Genomic DNA, 18304 nt, shown 5'->3' with positions numbered 1-18304 from the left:
GTATGTATTATACTTACTTATATACTAATTTTATCTATATAAATCAAATCTATAATATAATATTTTTTAGCGTTACTTTGAGATTGAAAGAGAGTACAGATTGTCGAACTACGTATCAAATTAATTTCCAACATAAAATTGTACGGTGATCTAATTTTTGTTTCTAATCTTTTTATCTGAATGAGAAAGATCTATATTCTTCTTTTTAGCAATATTTTTAAAAGAAAGTCTTTTCGTTTAAAAATTCTTAAGACATATATATATATATATTATATATATATATATATGTATATATATATATATATATATCTACATCATTTTTTCCGGTTTATTTAGTGTCGCCATCTATAGATGGCGTAGTTAAGATTTGTATGGGTTAATTGACCATCAATCATTTCGTATCGAACATTTTTATAATGATTTTTTTTAAACATTTTCTACAATCCAGCATTGTTATTTTATATATATTCCATATTTAAGGAATTTACATATATAACAAATAAAAATTGTAAATACGGAGAAGTTAAAGAATTAAAAAAAAAAGGAAAAAAAATACTGAGATAATACTTTTTTGTGTAATCATGGCACCTGCCGTTTATTAAAAACAAATTCGATAGTAATCATAATTACAAACAATAATAATGATAGTATAATTGCAAAATACGTTCGCGCATTTTTGTCTTTTTAGCATATTTTTCTTCTTAAATCGATTAATTAACCCTCGGATTAGCAAAGGTCGCCGCAACTTCCGACGATTTTTCTCAAAAAAATAAATTATACGTAAATTTCGAAGAAGCAGCCATTCCATTACCATTTCCTCCCATCACCTTTTTCATTCTTTCATCCCTTTGTCCCAACTCTCTACACTGGAAGATAATCCGAGGATTAATTTTTACTTTTATTTTTATTTTATCTTTTTTCGGATCTGTGTTCTATGTTACAGTCATCATCGCTTGATTTCAAAAATGAATACTTATTTCTTTTCGAAACCGAACAAATATTGACCGACGAAAAACGATTTTTTCTTTTTTATTTAGCTTTCCTCTTTTCTTTCCTTTTTACTTTATCTGTATTATTTTCATCGATGAGAAGATTTATACGTTTCATCACGAACCCGAGATTCCGTCGTACGTAAATCATTATAATTAATTAATATACACACGTACATGCATTTTGTGTGTGTATATATACATATACATATATATATATATACACATATATATACACACACATATATATATAATGCTTATTAACTTATATATATTTACTTATTTATAATTATTTTCTTTTATACATACGTTTTCTCATGTACACATACACACGCACGCACACATGCAAGCATACACGCATACATACATACAAGCATACGCACACATATACATACGCACATACTATTTAGGCGCACTCCACGAAAACGAATAAATTCTTATTATGAGCGAATAAAAAATAATTGATACATGTGTGTATGTATGTGTATATATGTATGTCTGTGTGTGTGTATTATATATATATAATATATAATATTTTTGTTCGTTTCGTTGGAGCGCTGAGATCTGCAGAATGTTTAGAACGATTTTCTATTGCTGATCTGACTGATCGGTTAGAGAAGTTTCAAACGAATTACCGAATCATCTGAACTTCGAATGAGAATGATCCTTTTGATGATATATATACATATATATGTGTATATATATATATATATATATATATATATATATATATATATATATATAAATAGATGAATAGGATGAAATATTAAAAATTTTTTTAAATTAATTTATTTGATCAAAAAATTTGGACAAAAAATAAAATGATTTATTTTGTAAATTTTAGTCATGATGAGCGAATCGGTATCTCGTTCGACTTCTAACTATGAAAATTACTATATATGTATGTATAATGACGGTGGTTAAAACGGACACATGTATTTCTTGGTTTCTTTCTTTCTTTTTTTCTTTTTTTTTTAGGCACTTAAATATCAGGATTTTTTCGGGAATCTCAGGATCGAGGTAATATCGAACGCTTCATTTTTTCAAATATTTACAGTCTTCGGACAATAAATGCACGTAACAGTAAAACAAAAATATTTTAGGAAGAAAAGACGGAGAAAGAGAGATAGAAAGAGAAGAAAAGAAAAATGGAAAAATAGATAGATAAATAGATAGATAGATAGATAGACAGACAGATAGATAGATAGATAGATAGATAGATAGATAGATAGATAGATAGATAGATAGATAGATAGATAGATAGATAGATAGATAGATAGATAGATAGATAGATAGAGAGAGAGAGAGAGAGAGAGAGAGAGAGATAGGAAGAGAGAAAGAAAGAGAGAGAGAGAGAGAGAGAGAGAGAGAGAGAGAGACAGAAAAAAAATAATAATTAAAAATATAGAGGAATAATAAAAACATTTGCAATTGTGTATACAGGATCAACGATATTTGTACAAAATAAAAATTTCTGTTCCTATTGTATCCCCCAAGAAACAGATAGATACAACTTTTCATTAATTAAACTTTTTTGTGATCGGGGAGAGAGTGATAACAGAGTGATAACAGATAATATTATGCGTGTTCGCGAAGTCCAATTAAATAGAAGAACAAAATATTGTTAATATACCTAAATTTCTTCGTTGTGAACAATAATTGACTGGCCCTATTATTATTTAATAACTCATATTAAATCGATATATTATACCGATTTGTAACAATAATATTATGTTAATAGTACTAATAGAGACAGCGGTGGTAATAATAATAAGGGCAGATATTATGACATTAGAAATGACAATGATTTCATGATAATGATAATGATTTCAATGGTGACAATTATGATGATTATGGTGATGACTGTGATGATGATGATAATGGTGATGATAGTTATGATGTCATGACGTGTGATAATAAAATAATAATAATAATAATAATAATAATAATAATAATAATAATAATAATAATAATAATAATAATAATAATTACAATAAAAATAGTAATAGTAATAATAGTAATAATTAATATAATAATTATGTATAATGATATAACAAATAATAGCAATAATTAATAGTAAAAATTTGTATATGTATATACGATAAAAACTTGTAAATTTTTCTTTCCACTTTAATTGCTCGTCATTTCCTTTTTCTTCTTCTTTTTTCTTTTTTTTTATTCGCTTGTTTCAATTTCATTAATATTTTAGTAACTAGAGACTAGCGATTAAAATATCCTTCGAAGTATATGTACTAATTGATAATTAGGTAAAAAAAAGACCTTCAGCAGAATCGCATAGGCAGATGATTATTCTATAGAATAATATCATCGATTAATTCTTTTTACAAAAAACTAAAATGTGTGGAATTGTGTGAAGTAGATGATAATCCCTTCTCTCTCTCTCTCTCTCTTTCTCTCTTTCTCTCTCTCTCTCTCTCTCTCTCTCCCTATCTCTCTGTCATACGCATATATACGCACACCTCACACATCACATTCACATACATACGAGTACGTACACACGAAGCCCGCTTTATTATGCGCGCGAAATTTGAACAAATTCGACGCGTTCTCGAAAGCGAAAACGACGCGGTTGTGCTTAGAATTTATTTTCGTGACATTTTTCTTTTTCATTAAATACAATTGATAATAAGTAGTACGAAACCTTCGATTGGATCGAAATGCATATTCGATTATTGGAAGCTTTTAAAATTGTGCGCCTTTTGCCAATGCAAAAACGTGTGTGTATGTGTGTTTGTAGATGCATAGGTACGATTGTCATTTGAAAAATTCGAGACCTTTTTTTTTTACTTTAAGAATGAAATTCATACTTTAAAAAAAGAATAAAAAAGTTGCGAATTTTTCAAATCGTCTTAATATAAATAATGCGAACAATATCATTTTGATCTGGCAGTGTAGATAAGTTTGTTTCTTTCTATTATTCCTGCTATTGTCAAGAAACAATGAAATTGAAAGATAAAAATGGCAGTTTTCGAAAGGGCAGTATTTTCTGTATTTTTATGACAATTACTTTCGATTATCGAAGGTTTCTCTCGTGAATCACTCGTCGTTTGTCGGTCGATATCGGCCGGTTTCGTTAGTCGGATCTTTGCGAATAATTATTTTCGGAAATATGATTTTGTTATTTAATAACGGAGGGGCGTGAATTATTTATACAGGATCATCACTGACATAGAAATCATTTTTACATAGGTCGTAATCATCATTGGAAAGCGCGGAAAAAAATCGTGTTTCTTATTTCTCGATCATTTAATTTGAATTCTCAACCTGTATTGTGCCACCCCCTCTTAGACGTTATCCTACGGTATGGAATTTTATTTACACAATGCGATTTATTATTTTTATTTTTTTTTGTCTTTAGCGAGTATGTTGCTTATACTTAAAAATTATATCCCCGCAAAATGACGTTCATTCATTATTATATCTCTTATATATTTATGTATATATTTCATATTAATTTTTTCTCCTCCCTCTACCCTTCAAGAAGCGACTTTGATCTTCAGAAAAATATCGAGGAGCTTCGAAAGTACTACTCGATTTTATTAAATACACGCTCGTGCCGTTTTTACTACATACACATGTAATATCCTTTTTAAACGGCGATATAGATTGGCTTTACTTTTCGGGATAAAAAAATACGATTCTCTCGAGGAAGATAGTTTCTCACACACACTGCTGTATTTCTTTTTATCGCAATATTATTTTTTCTTGGTATCGTTTTAAGGGTTCATTAGAATTTGCAGAAGTAAAAAAAGTAAGAAGATCAACGGAATGATCAAGTATTTTTTTGCATTCTTGTTTTTTACACTTCGTAATTTCTTTTCTTACGCTTTATATTCTTTCTTGTCTTGTCCTCTTTTTTTTTTTAAGTTTTAAAATAATCAATCATCACAAAGATATATAGGAAAATTTTACGTTTTTTTGTTTTATATATATGTATATATTTCCTTTGATCCCTTACGAAAACAACAGTATCAATCTTATAAACCCTTAAAACAAAACGCCCCATTTTATCATTGCAATGTATCATCGTTCGGAATATGCCCCGTAGATTGCTGAACATGTTCGAAAATATGCGATCTCGTACGCGAATATCGCTTAAAAATAGATTTGAATATTAAAAAAATAATTTGGGATCCTTCCTTTTAGATCGAGATTTTTTTTTTTGTTTTCTTCGCAGATTGTCAGACTAATCGGCAAGATCGGGGCAAGTACATACTACATACATACACACACACACATACACATGCATACATACATACATACACACATACATCCATCTATCATTTCATCCATCCATCCATCCATTCATCCATTCATCCATCCATCCATCCATCCATCCATCCATCCATCCATCCATCCATCCATCCATCCATCCATCCATCCATCCATCCATCCATCCATCCATCCATCCATCCATCCATCCATCCATCCATCCATCCATCCATCCATCCATCCATCCATCCATCCATCCATCCATCCATCCATCCATCCATCCATACATACATACATACATACATACATACATACATACATACATACATACATACATACATATATATATACATACGTATATATATTATGTATCTCCTTTTTTTTTTAATCAAACTTTACTTTCCTTTCGAAGAACTAAAATTTTCCAAAAATATATGAAATTCCCGGTTTCATGCGCGCGCAGCAATGGCGCGCTCTTTCGAATGCCGCAGAAACTTTTCTTTCAACACATCGTTGACCTTTCTCACAAATATTATATGCTCGCGTTTGCATTGGTCACGCATAATTTATTTAATTATTAAAATATTAAATTTAATATTTAAGTCGTTGTTATACAATGATTAATCAACGATTCCTAGATCGGTCAAAAAAGTTTCTAAATGATTTTAAAAAATCAATTACTTATTTTCGAGACTTCTTAGGTTTGCAGTTAGGCTTGTAGTTTTACAAGCTAGGCTCGTAGTTTTGTAATTTGGAAAAAAAGTTTGCCTGAAACACCTTTCGAAAAAGAGTAATTAATTTTTTAAATAATTTAGAACACGTTTGACCTAACATGTAGTATTGTTTATTGTATTGTCTGGTATTTATTTAATATTGATATCAATTTTCTTGAGTTATTAATATTTTAATAATGATTTTAATTCAATTATGAAAATATAGCCAGATGTGAAACATTACTTTTTGCATATAATAGTCAGTCAACAATGTGTTAATTAATAATTCAACGGTACACCGTTCAGCAGAGTCCATTTTCTTTTTCTTTTTCCTTTTCGTTTTTTTTTTCTACCCATTCCTATTTAATGTTTCTATCTTCCTTTCGAGAATCAAAAATCGACGACGTTCGTTTCGCCGTGATGTATTTTCTTTCGCGCGTGTAAAATTGTACGATATTAAAATACAGCTTCTTGTAATTCTCATGAAATGTTTTCTTTCTTCTTTTGTCACGGGCAATCAATTACCCGTGTATTCCTCGCTTATTTTTATTTTTTTTTTATGCTTTCTTCTTCTAATGTTAGGCTAATCACCGTAATAACGAATCAACGATTTACTTTTTTCCTTCTTTCTTTCTTCTTTTCATTTTGTCTCATTTTTCTTTCAAATCGTCTAAAAATATGTGTCGCAGATATATATATATATATATATATATATATATATATATGATATATATATATATTTGTTTCTTTTTTCTTCTTTTTCTTTTTCTTTCTTTCTTCTCGTCCTTCTGCTCTAATCTCCTGCGTCGAGATTTTTTATATTTTATAAGAACAAAAATTATTAAAAAAAAAAGAGAAAAAGTAATAATAATAAAATGTTCCACCGGCCGCAACGATCGCAGATTATTCGATCCACGATCATTCTTTAATTGTTTTGTAGAAGATATCTAAACACGGAATGTCTATGTACACACGAACATATAGTACAACACGATTATTACAATATTCGATTAAGAGTGCGGACGGTTAATGACTCGAGTTTAATCGCGTCGCTTCTCCGTTAGCATTAAATATATTATATACTTTGGAGTGTGTTAGTTATGTAATAAAATATTTTTGTGATGTGTGAATATGTTTGTCGTGAGAACAATGTTAAGCATTTTCGTTTCTTTTTTTTCTTTTCTTTTTTTTTTATTTATTTTCTTACCATACGCGATGGAATTAATTATGTAATAAAATATTTGTGATGTGAATATACTCGTCGAGAATAATGCTAAATATTTTTTTTTTATTTTTCTTTTTGTTTTTCATTTCCTTTCCATACGCGAATAAAATGCAAAATGGAGAAGCTGGATGCAATCGTACCCGAGACTCCGTTTATTTTCATTTTCGTAAGTTAATACTTTGTGATACGTAATTTGTGTGATGTTTATTTCTTCTGGTATATCAATATATGGAGTGTATATGTGTGATGTGTATACGACTTGCAAAAAGTTAGAGACTTAACTTAGTGTGTGTTTGTGTATATATATATATACACATACGCAAATATATATATATATATGTATATATTTTTGTTTGTTTGTAAATTTTCGCTTTCGCAAATGACGTCTATCGCATTCGATTGAAATTTTTTCTTTCTTAATTTTTTAGTGGATTGTCCTATGAATGAAACAAATTTCACTCTACATACGTACGTATCTATGTATGTACGAAAGTATTATTATTTTGTACATACACCTGCAATATGATTAATTAATAATTAGATCTTTTCGGGTACGAGATAGATGACGCGCATTAATCGACGATACATGGAGCGCCAATTAATTTTTACGAGCTTTTTTAAATAATCCTTTCGATTTCGTACCAGGAACTAATTAGATTGAGCTTAAAAGATTGCCCTCGATATCGCGACGTTATTATATTATTTAAGAAAAATAATAATAATTAAAAAAAAGAAAAAAATATACACGTACGGCTTTCACATATACATATACATATGTACACATACGTTTCAATATTCAGAGGGCATTTATATGCATTGGAACTTTGGAACGAAATGAGATATATATATATATATATATATATATATATATATATATATATGTATATATACATACATACGTATATACATAAAAATATATACATATACATATATACAAATACACAAAGGAGGAACATACACATATAGGATACGTCCTATCAGCTCGCTACACGATTTATCAATATGCCACTCATTGCGTATATAGTACATATATGTATACATATATTATCAATCTTTTTCTTCGAGGATTCTATTGGATTTACGATTATCGGCACATTTTAATTTTATTGTTTTAAACATATATATATATATATATATATATATATATATATATATATATTTATATATTTAATTTTTTCTTCACCCGAAGCGAGAGGGGTAAAACGGTGGAGGAGAGAATCTTACGAGATTTTTTTTTTCTCAATTAGGCCGTGTTTCGTTTCGCGAACGTTTCTTAACGTCCGTCAGTCTGTTAATAATTTCCGTTGATACTTAGCGGAAGCATAAAATGTCGATAAAATGTAAATATATCGATTAATATATTGTATGCGTCAATCTGCGAGGATAAGTTCGGCAGTTTTAATATAATTTAATTTAATCCTTTGCACTAAAGTCAATTGTTAAATATATAATTAACCAACAAGTTCGTAACACTTTTTCGGAGTACCAGCGAAGAAAATTAAAGAATATTATCTTTTATCAAGTAAAAGATAAAAGAAAAAATTTATTTGGTTGGTTTGAAGTAAAAATGAATTTTACTTCATATTATGGACGTCGACATAGCGGTGTCTATGAAATGCAAAGGATTAATTTAATTAAATTTTTTGTTTTGTTTCAAAAGTACTAAACGAGAGTTGTAAAATGCAAATCATGAAAAATATCGTTGATAAAACAACGTGTGTTCATGTACCGACGTTTTTTTTTAAAAAACGTGGGAGATATAAAACAACATAATATATTGGCACGTGGTCGTTCGCTGCGCTCGTCGTCTTCTCTATTCCATCGTTCTTTTAATATATCCTGCGTAAGTTAATTGTAATGTATATGCGTACATACTATGTACGTTTCCTCGTTCATCGAGACTCAGTCTCTTTTTCTTTCTTTCTTCAAAGATATATATTTTTTGATAAGAGAAGATAGAAAATCGCAGGATAATCATCTTCACAATCTACGTAACACTTTTCCGTTTGTTAGATTCGTTCTCCTTTTTTTTTACATAAAAAAAAAGAAAAAAAAAAGAAAAGAAGATAAAGGAAGATTTTTAGAATCGTTGGTCGAGAATCGTTGGCCGGTTCATCTCGGAGAGGATTTTTTCTTCTTTTTCTTCTTCTTCTTCTTCTTCTTCTTCTTCTTCAGAAAGAGAATTTGAGGTATTCTCTTTCTTTTGTCGCTGACTCGTCCTTTTCGATGAAAGACTAGAATAATCCGTTGTCAAGTAGGACAGCTCGAAGGACGACAGCCGCGAATTCACCTCGATCACACACCGACTTCGTTCGTGTTTAAAGGGTTGAACACCTTTCACACTAGAACGCCTTATGTACCCCTCTATATACATCGTTTCGAGACTATATACATATGTTTACCCATATATATGTGTATATATATATATCGTGTGTGGGTCTTTTTATATATATATATATGTATATATATATATATATATATATATATATATATATATATGTATGTATATCCTTCACAGATAATCATTATCGACGTTTTGCGCGTCCTGAGACTTTAAAGTGGCCATTTCTTCGGCTGTACCATCTTCACATTCCTGTTCCTCAACGAAACTTATACTACCGGCTTTGTACCACACAACTATGTCCACGATGAAGGCCATCACAAGGATTCCACCCGTCGTGCCTGTTGCAAATGAAAATCTACGAGTTATTCGAGAATGTATAACTTGTTTGTTAACTTGTGTGTATATATGAATGTATTTACGTTATCTATGCAAAGTTATACATGGATCGAGTATATATACTCGAAACATTTCTTTTACATTTTCCTTTAGTTTTATTTCCTTTGATAACGTTTCAGATTGAAAATGAAATAATAAGAACTATTTCACGAGTTATAATGATCTTAATGTTAAAGATCTTTGCGTACCGTGATAAAACATCCTGAAGACATTTGAGTCGTAGAGCCAACAGGCACCTCGTTCACCACAAGCGTATTCCCACACAAGACACGCTGAGTCCACAACAGCACCGTATACGATTGGACATGGTACGTTACCTGTGCAATTATATGAATAATACATATATATATATTATTTAATTAAAGTACACCGTGCGTTCTAACAGATCAAAAGAATGTACGGATAATATTAGTTATCGATGTAACAGATCTAAATCAATGATTTATCAGTGCGAATGAACGATATTGTTTCATAACAAATTAATTTTCAATTTAGCAATAGGTGTTGGAATTTTGAATAAAAATGTTATTTGTTTATACATAGGATACCACAGCAGTGTTATTTATTCAAATACGAATTATTAAAAGTTTCGACAATAGTTATTGGCCAACTCGATATTTTTTAGTGGAAATACTTTGTTCGTTCTAACAGTTATTCAATGTTCAAGAATGGACGAGTCTTCTTAGTTATCAATGTAACAGATAATCAATGATTTATCGATCCGATCGATTAAAAGATTCATTGAGAGAATAATTGATAAATCTTTTGGAGGTATCACGTGGGAATAAAGGGAACAAAAATTTGTTATACGTCTTTGGATTTGCGTAATAACGGTTAACGTCGCGAGGCCAGACATGTAGAAAGTAGCGTAGTAAGTTGTTCCCAGCGTCCATAAAACGTGAAGCGCGTAATTGCGAAATCATGCGAGTAGTAGTACTCTTAGTTGAGAAGCGAGTAGGAAGGAAAAGAAAGAAAAAAAAAAGAAAGAAGAACGGAAGGAAGGAAGGAAGGAAGGAAGGAAGGAAAGATAGCGTCAAAGTGTATAAGAACATAAAATATAATTACCAAACAAGCCAATAGCAAATTGTATGAGACCGAGGGCCATGGCCTTGTCCCGTGGATCCACGCATCGTAATATCAGTAACATGGAACCAACCTCACCCGTTGAGTGAATAAAAACGAACACCGAGAAGAGAATCATGTAGACCCAAAAGTTACTGCATTCCAATTGGCAGTAACCAATCGTCGCTGTGCTCGTCGTTTCCGGCATCGTTAAGTTCTGCCCGATGCACTGGCAGTTATAAAACTGGAATGAAAAAGGAAGAAGGGGAAAAAATGAAATGAAATGAAATGAAAGAAAAGAAAAGAAAAGAAAAGAAAAGAAAAGAAGACAAGAAAAAGAAGTGGACGGGGATTACGTTAACATCTTATAACGATATAAACTTCTTCGTTTAATCTTTTTATTCTTTCTTTTATTGTGAGCTTTTGCTTTCGGAGACAATTTAATGTAAATCCCTACTCCCCCTTTGGATCGATGTGTACTTATATCATATACATATGAACGAACATAATACACGCTTATGTATACATATCTCTGAGAGATATCCTTACATACCGATGCCACTTTCCCGTCCGCTATCGTGTAATTCGAGCAGCCAGCATGACACGCGGAGAAGTACGTTTTGCCATCCGCGCCACAGATCGGGCTGAACTTGTTCCGATCGCAGTCGCAGCTAGCCTCGCAGGTTGGCTCGAAGTTCGAGATTCTGAGAAAACAGTGATGATACATGAATGGAAATTATTTCTAACAATGATTTAAATAAATTTCATCAAAGACGATGATGACGATGATGATGATGATGATGACGATGACGAAGACGATGATGATGATGATGATGATGATGATGATGATGATGATGATCATGACGATGATGACGATGATGATGATTACTATTATTTCATTTCTTACCCATCGGAGTGCGAGACAAGACCAGCAAAATCGTCCATCGGACAACCAATGAACATCAATACGCCCATACCAATAGCATAAACGACTGCTGTGAAAGCTATCCAAGCTGCAACGAACCTAGCGTTTGGTTTCGCTCTCAGAATGAACACTCCACTGATTATGATACCCAGACCCATAACTAGAATACCACCGACACCTGACAAAAAAAGGAAAATCACAACGTAAGAATTTTAGGAATGATTGTTATTAGATTTTATTGGAGATATCGATTAATAATACCTGATATCATGTTAGCATGATGAGCTGGCAAGCGAAATTGGCTCTCGAGGTACTTTGGTAAGAATGTGTAAAGTCCTGCGATTGGCAGGATATGCAGCACGCTGCTAGCTGTCCTGAACATCAGGATGTCATTCTTTAGCAGCCTTTTAACTGCTTTTGGAAAATCTGTAATTAAACGTAGTTGTTAAAAAAAGAATAATATAATAATGATGATGATGATGATGATAATAATAATAATAATAATTTTCTATTAAATATTTTTGTTGATAGAACAATACCAAGAGACAGATTACGATGATTTGATGATTAGATTTGTTTAATAACGAAAATTATTACAGAGATTCATTCGGAAAGATTAGAAGAAATTTATTTCAAAAGAAATTTATTATAGAAATACTGAAAGGATATATGTATGTAGACGCGTAGTACGTAGGAAACGACGCGGCTAAGAGGCTTCTTCTAGCCTTCCAGAAAAGGCAGCATAGAGTCGTGGCAACCCCGCATAGAAACGTCCCGTACATAGACCCTAAGTAGACAAACGTGACCAACATCGAGCTCCACGTATTACCGCGACAACCCTGCTATAGGTGTAGTATATATATAGGGTGATCGTTAAACGATTCGTTAAGTTTTACGTTATGGCCTATTCACCACCTAATCTTTTTTTCTTTAACGATCGTTAAAAGACAATAACAGTTAATTATCATGGTAAATTCATTTGGAAAGTTTATTAACTATTTTCTATGGGATCCGATGTCTGCAACGTACATTGTTTTGATATATTACCGTAACCAAAAGTTAGATTAGAATCTAGTTCAGTGTAATTCTGCAGGGACGAAATTTGATGTAGTCAGAATTGCTACGTGTCAGGGTTGCAAGTTTGCAAATTAGCTTCAACAAGATCTATTTCCTAGAATACGGTATATCATGGTACTTTATTATATTCAGAAACTAACGTATTTAATTCAGACTCACGGTGACTCAAGAATAATGAATTTGATTCGGTATTTTAAAAAGATCAATATGGATGTGTCGGTCGAGTATCTTTAACAAGATCTATGTCTTAAAATACAATACACCGAAGCACTTGTACCATACTTTCAAATCGAAATATCTAAATCAAAAATTACTCAGGACGAACGAAATACGACGTGATGTGTGAAAAATCAGAAAGAATATACGAGCATGCAAATTTATAAATTACCTTCGACCGAGACTTATTTCCTAGACCGCAATATATAATCTTACTCTATTACATTGAAAACTCGAAATACACATCCAATCCGGGCTAAATTCAAATTCGTAAGATAAAACATAAAACATTGAAAAACGAGCGGCGTGTTGATCTAGAGTTTATAAAAATATCCTGAAGAAGATATATTTCGTAGAAGAGACTTTATAAATATCGTTCAAATCGTCCGTCAAAATTGACATATCTATTTGAAATATGACCGAAGCAACAATAGTCGTTTATTGTTTCCAAATAGAAGAAAATTTGTCGCGATAATAAATACGAATTTATAAGCCGTAAGTCGTGTTTCGATTTACGTAACGAATGAATAAACGATTCCTATGAAAATCTAATAGAGGGTGAGTAGGATGGGGAGGTTGAAGAAGGTAGGCGCGTGGATTGCTCCTACACGTGTAGATATATATGTCTATGTATTTGTGTGCGCGTGAGCGCACTCGACGCACGACGCGTGACCGTGAACTTGCCCCACCTCGTGCACGAGTGCACGAGTCGCTCGGTCGGTCATTAGCGTTAATGCACGCACGCTCGAGTGCGCGTTCGCGCGCGATCACGCGTGTGCACCCGCGCGCTCGCTGGCGCGAGCGAGAAAGAGCTCCAGCTTCGAGGATCGCGCGAGGGACGAGCCGACGGCATTCTTTCCTCGCGTCCTTCCTGCCCCACGACGTTATGTATGTACCTACGACGTCCGGGCACCTTTTCGTTTCGTTCGCTCGATCGAACACGCCTATGCTCTTTCATCTTCTCTCCCTCTCCCTCTCTTTCTCTCTTTCCTTCTCTCTCTGTTTTTATCTCTTTCTCTCTCTCTCTCTCTCTGGCTCTCTATCTTTCTCTGTCTCTGTCTCTCTATCTTTCTTTCTCTCTCTCGCTCTCTGTCTTTCTCTTTTTTATCTCTCTCTCTGTCGGTCTGTCTCTCTGTCTCTGTCTCTCCTTCGTGTTTTTTGACGTGACTCGCGAGCATTCGTGTGTTCCATCCTCAGTTAGTTATTAGTGGTCTACCGAAAAGTTCTTTTAAGATAGCATTTTTTTTGTATCCTCTATTTAGAAATACCTCTGAAAGTTTGTATGATAATTGAATATAATTTTTGAGTCTTTATTTGGATATAATTTTTAATATTACAAGGAATGAGAATATTTAGAGAATATTATTCGTCATTGGTTTTAATGATAACTTTTAGTTTTAATGATATTTGTAATTAATTTTTAAGAAAGACAGCTCGATATGAATACAAATTAGGGGATATAAAGTTCGGGGTATAAATAATTAAATACTTAATACGAGCGATGCGGACTAGTGTTTTATTCGCGTCGTTTTTTAAATCGATGAGAATTTTGTTCGTATCTCATTTATGTCTTTCATAAAAAAATTTACTTTTTATCATTACCAATAAAAAAGAAAAAAGAAAAAAGAATAGAAAGAACGAAGAAAAAGGGCAAAGAACAAAAGAAGATTTCGAACAGAACGAAGATAAATGATCTTGAGAAGAAGTTTCGTCAAATGAGTTTAGCAAATACTTGAAAATAATAATTGATTCGAAAGAAGCCGCGTTTCAAAAACGAGCAACATCTTCGATCGAATTCTCGAAATATTTCAATATTTTTAAAATAGCAGGTATTACTCGAGGTATTTATTCGTACTCGAGGAAGAAAAAAAGATGAAGAAGAAGGAGAAGAATAAGAAGAAGCAAAAGAAGTACTAAAAGAAGAAGACGAAGAAGCAGAAGAAGAAGCAGAGGAGGAGGAAGAAGAAGAAGAAGAAGAAGAAGAAGAAGAAGAAGCCGTCTTTTTTCTTGCGTCGCGATATTTTAACCTTTGCTCCTTTTGCAAAGAGAGCGGCACCGGGCGGCCGGCTGGTTGGTCGTGCCGCGATATAAATATTCTTATGCGAGGACTCATTATCTCGGCCGTGGGCGAAACTCAGCGCGCTGGAAGCGCCGATTAACTTGCGAAGAGCACCACATTGTCTCCGCTTTTTATTTGCATTCTCGTTAGCCTTCGAGGTCCGGCTGCCGAAATGGGCTGAGCCTGACGCGAAATTTTACCGAGAGGATTTTCGTCGTCGTCGTCGTCGTCGTCGTCGTCGTCGTCGTTGTCGTCGGTTTCCTTTTCCTTCTCTGCTTCCTCTTTCCTCTTCTGATCGAAGCACGTGGCTTTTTAATAATAAAAAATAAACTACAAGAAATAATTTTTTTTAATTTTTTTTTCTTCTTTTAATAATAATAATAATGATGATGATAATAATGATAATAAACATAATAATATTAATAATAATAATCGGGCGCGCGCATCATTATTTCCAATTTTAATATAAGAAGCAAACGTACGCAACACGCATTTAAATCATTTTGATATCTTTGAATATCGATAAACGAAATCGCGCGTTCGCGCTATATAAGTTTTAGATCAAGAAATGACGTCGGTTAAACTACCACGGAAGATCTTCGGCTAAAGGCTTTGTGAAATCGGGGAGATATAAAAAAAGAAGGCCGATTAAAATCTTCCCATTTCCACGGACTCGAGAGAGAAAGAGAAAGAAAGAAAGAAAGAAAGACATTTTTATATCCTTCCAAGTTTTTTATCGGTACGCCGACCTTTAAGAGGTAAGAAAAATTTAATGGCCAACTAAAGGATTAAGATGGTCGAACGAGTCTCTCTCTCTCTCTCTCTCTCTCTCTCTGTCTCTTTCTGTTACTCTTTCTCACTCTTCTGGATGGCGAAACGTACGCCTCGTCGATTTTACGGACGATCGCCGACTCTTTTTCTCTTTCTTTTTCTCTCTATCTCTCTCCTCATCCCATCTCATTCGATCCCATCTCATCCCATCCCATCCCATCCCACCTCCTTTTCTCCTCTCAAGATTAATCAGGACTTACCTCTTAGACTAGGTTTTTTGGCATCCGCTCGTTTCGGCGGTGTTCTGCTCATCGGCAAACGCGTAGGAAAGGCGAACATTCCTATGCTGACCAACACCAGCATCGCGGATATCAACACAAGACCTTCAAAATAAAAGAGGAATGCTTTACGTCACGATTATATTCACGCTCGATTCGTATTTTACAAGCGTTTGTCGTTCAAAAAAAAAAAAAAAAGAAAAAGAAAAAAAAAAGAGAGAGAATACTATTTTTAATCTACTCGCTGTTTGATTGACCAATTAAATCTTTTACATCGTGTATGTACTACGAATGAGTTAAAAAAAAAAAGGTAATAAAAAATAAAAAAAAATGTAGGTATATTAACGTTTTCTTTATCTGACGTTGCAATTTTATCCAATCCAATTTTTACCCTCTTCTTTCGTTTTATTACGCTAATGAATAAGTAAGAATTTTCAAGATAATTTGGTATCATAGTTAGACTTCATTTTGTCTTTCATTCATTAAATCGTTTATTACGGCCCTGTACCAAACTCCTTGAATTATTTTTACGCCGACGCTCTCAAAGATGTGCGGCACAATAAAACGGTTGAAATCCTAATAATACCAAGGAAAGTCAGTGACAAACGAGTATACGTACATATACATGCACGCATATTGCACATTTGTGAGTATTATTCCGTGAAATTTAAAGGTCGTCAAATTTTTAGTATCGTCGGTTAGTTTCTTTTTTTTCTTTTTTCTTTTCTCGAAAGAAAATGCGTCGCTTTTATTTTCTAGCAGAATTTATTATTATATTATTATTTTTATAAAAGACTTATTGTCAAAATGTTACTTGCAACATAATCGTGTGTTGAGATCAGTGTTATGTTAATTATGTTATTTACACACACACACACACATATATATTATTTTTTGGACTTACCAAGCCACCATGCACCGACCCATCTTGGATCAGTAGGCGTGATTTGTGGATTTACGGATAGATCCGCGTAAAGCATCGTGCATAATGATCCAAGGATGAAGCCTAACGCTGGTCCCAGAATCCTAACACCAATTGTGATTGCTATCGATAGAAAAAAATCAAAATGTGAAATAGTTAAAAACAGAAAAATATATCTGTCGATTTTATCGGATAAGTCACACACACACATATATAAATATTATATAATGTGTTATAACAATAGATCATTTCTTTTGAAATCAAATCTCTTACCGAAATACAAGGGACTTTCCTTGCTGGTAACGTTATCGTCGATGTATGGTATGCCGAGAGTGTAAACAGCTGTTTGACCCATTCCAACACCGAGCAAAGAGACAAAAAATATTGCCAGGACTACCGTCGTTATTTTGCTTTGTATCCTCTGCTCTGTTAGAAAGTCACCTTCGCAATATTCAATCGAATCACCGTGTGGTGCCGTTGTACCCAAGATCCATCTATGTGAAAAATAAAAAAGAACCCAAATGATATTTAACGAATGTTTTGATATCTGTTCTGCAATGGTATATAACACTCATTATACAACTAGATAGATTGAATCAAAATTATGACGAAATATTTTATTTGTAATTAGACGAACAGCAATTAACAGTAACGAACAATAAAGTGTTATATAACGATTGCACAAAATTAGACATACTCATCGAGCGTATTGTTCTCTGGTCGTTCATGCAACTTGCAGAGATTTGCTGGAACTGGATCAGTATTGTTAGGTCCATCTGATTCCCCAGCAGGTCCGACGCCGCTGAAAAGCATCTCGTTTTGCTGGATCAGCTGTTCACCGAAGATGAAATGAGGCATCGAGCAGGTGAAGGAGCTCACGGCAAAGAGGATCATGCCCCAGGCGATCCACTTAGGCCGGTGACCTTGGCCGCCGTAATACGTTAAGAGAAGGGACGAACCGATCTGGCCGATCTCAGTCGCAGACATTATGATACCCGTCGTTTTCGATTGGATTTGGAAGAGCTTCTCGATCGTTGTGATTACCGAGACGAAATACGTGTAGTACATGCCTTGAAGGACCTACGAACAAAAAA

The 18304-nt window shown here is 33.1% G+C and overlaps 1 protein-coding gene across 12 annotated transcripts in view; it reads right to left on the bottom strand.

Annotated features, from left to right (window-relative positions):
* Positions 1-567: 567 nt before the first annotated feature.
* LOC127063100 (solute carrier organic anion transporter family member 74D) overlaps positions 568-18304 on the bottom strand; it is a 91462-nt gene continuing 73725 nt past the window's right edge. For 10 of the 12 annotated variants that reach the window (XM_050992427.1, XM_050992429.1, XM_050992424.1 and 7 more), the window contains 10 exons: positions 17908-18290; positions 17484-17704; positions 17193-17333; positions 16271-16393; positions 12149-12313; positions 11870-12065; positions 11516-11666; positions 10966-11206; positions 10089-10217; positions 568-9842 (listed from right to left, as the gene is read on the bottom strand). In XM_050992427.1, the coding sequence (XP_050848384.1) occupies positions 9673-9842; positions 10089-10217; positions 10966-11206; positions 11516-11666; positions 11870-12065; positions 12149-12313; positions 16271-16393; positions 17193-17333; positions 17484-17704; positions 17908-18290 (1920 nt within the window). In that variant the 3' untranslated portion in view covers positions 568-9672. Of the gene's footprint in view, positions 9843-10088; positions 10218-10965; positions 11207-11515; positions 11667-11869; positions 12066-12148; positions 12314-12353; positions 15570-16270; positions 16394-17192; positions 17334-17483; positions 17705-17907; positions 18291-18304 lie in introns of those variants that run through there. The other 2 variants (XM_050992436.1, XM_050992435.1) reach the window with 2 other exon arrangements.

The sequence above is a fragment of the Vespula vulgaris genome, chromosome 4 (genome assembly GCF_905475345.1).
Source record: "Vespula vulgaris chromosome 4, iyVesVulg1.1, whole genome shotgun sequence".
Lineage (NCBI taxonomy): Eukaryota > Metazoa > Arthropoda > Insecta > Hymenoptera > Vespidae > Vespula > Vespula vulgaris.
This window is presented reverse-complemented; position numbering and strand designations above follow the sequence as displayed.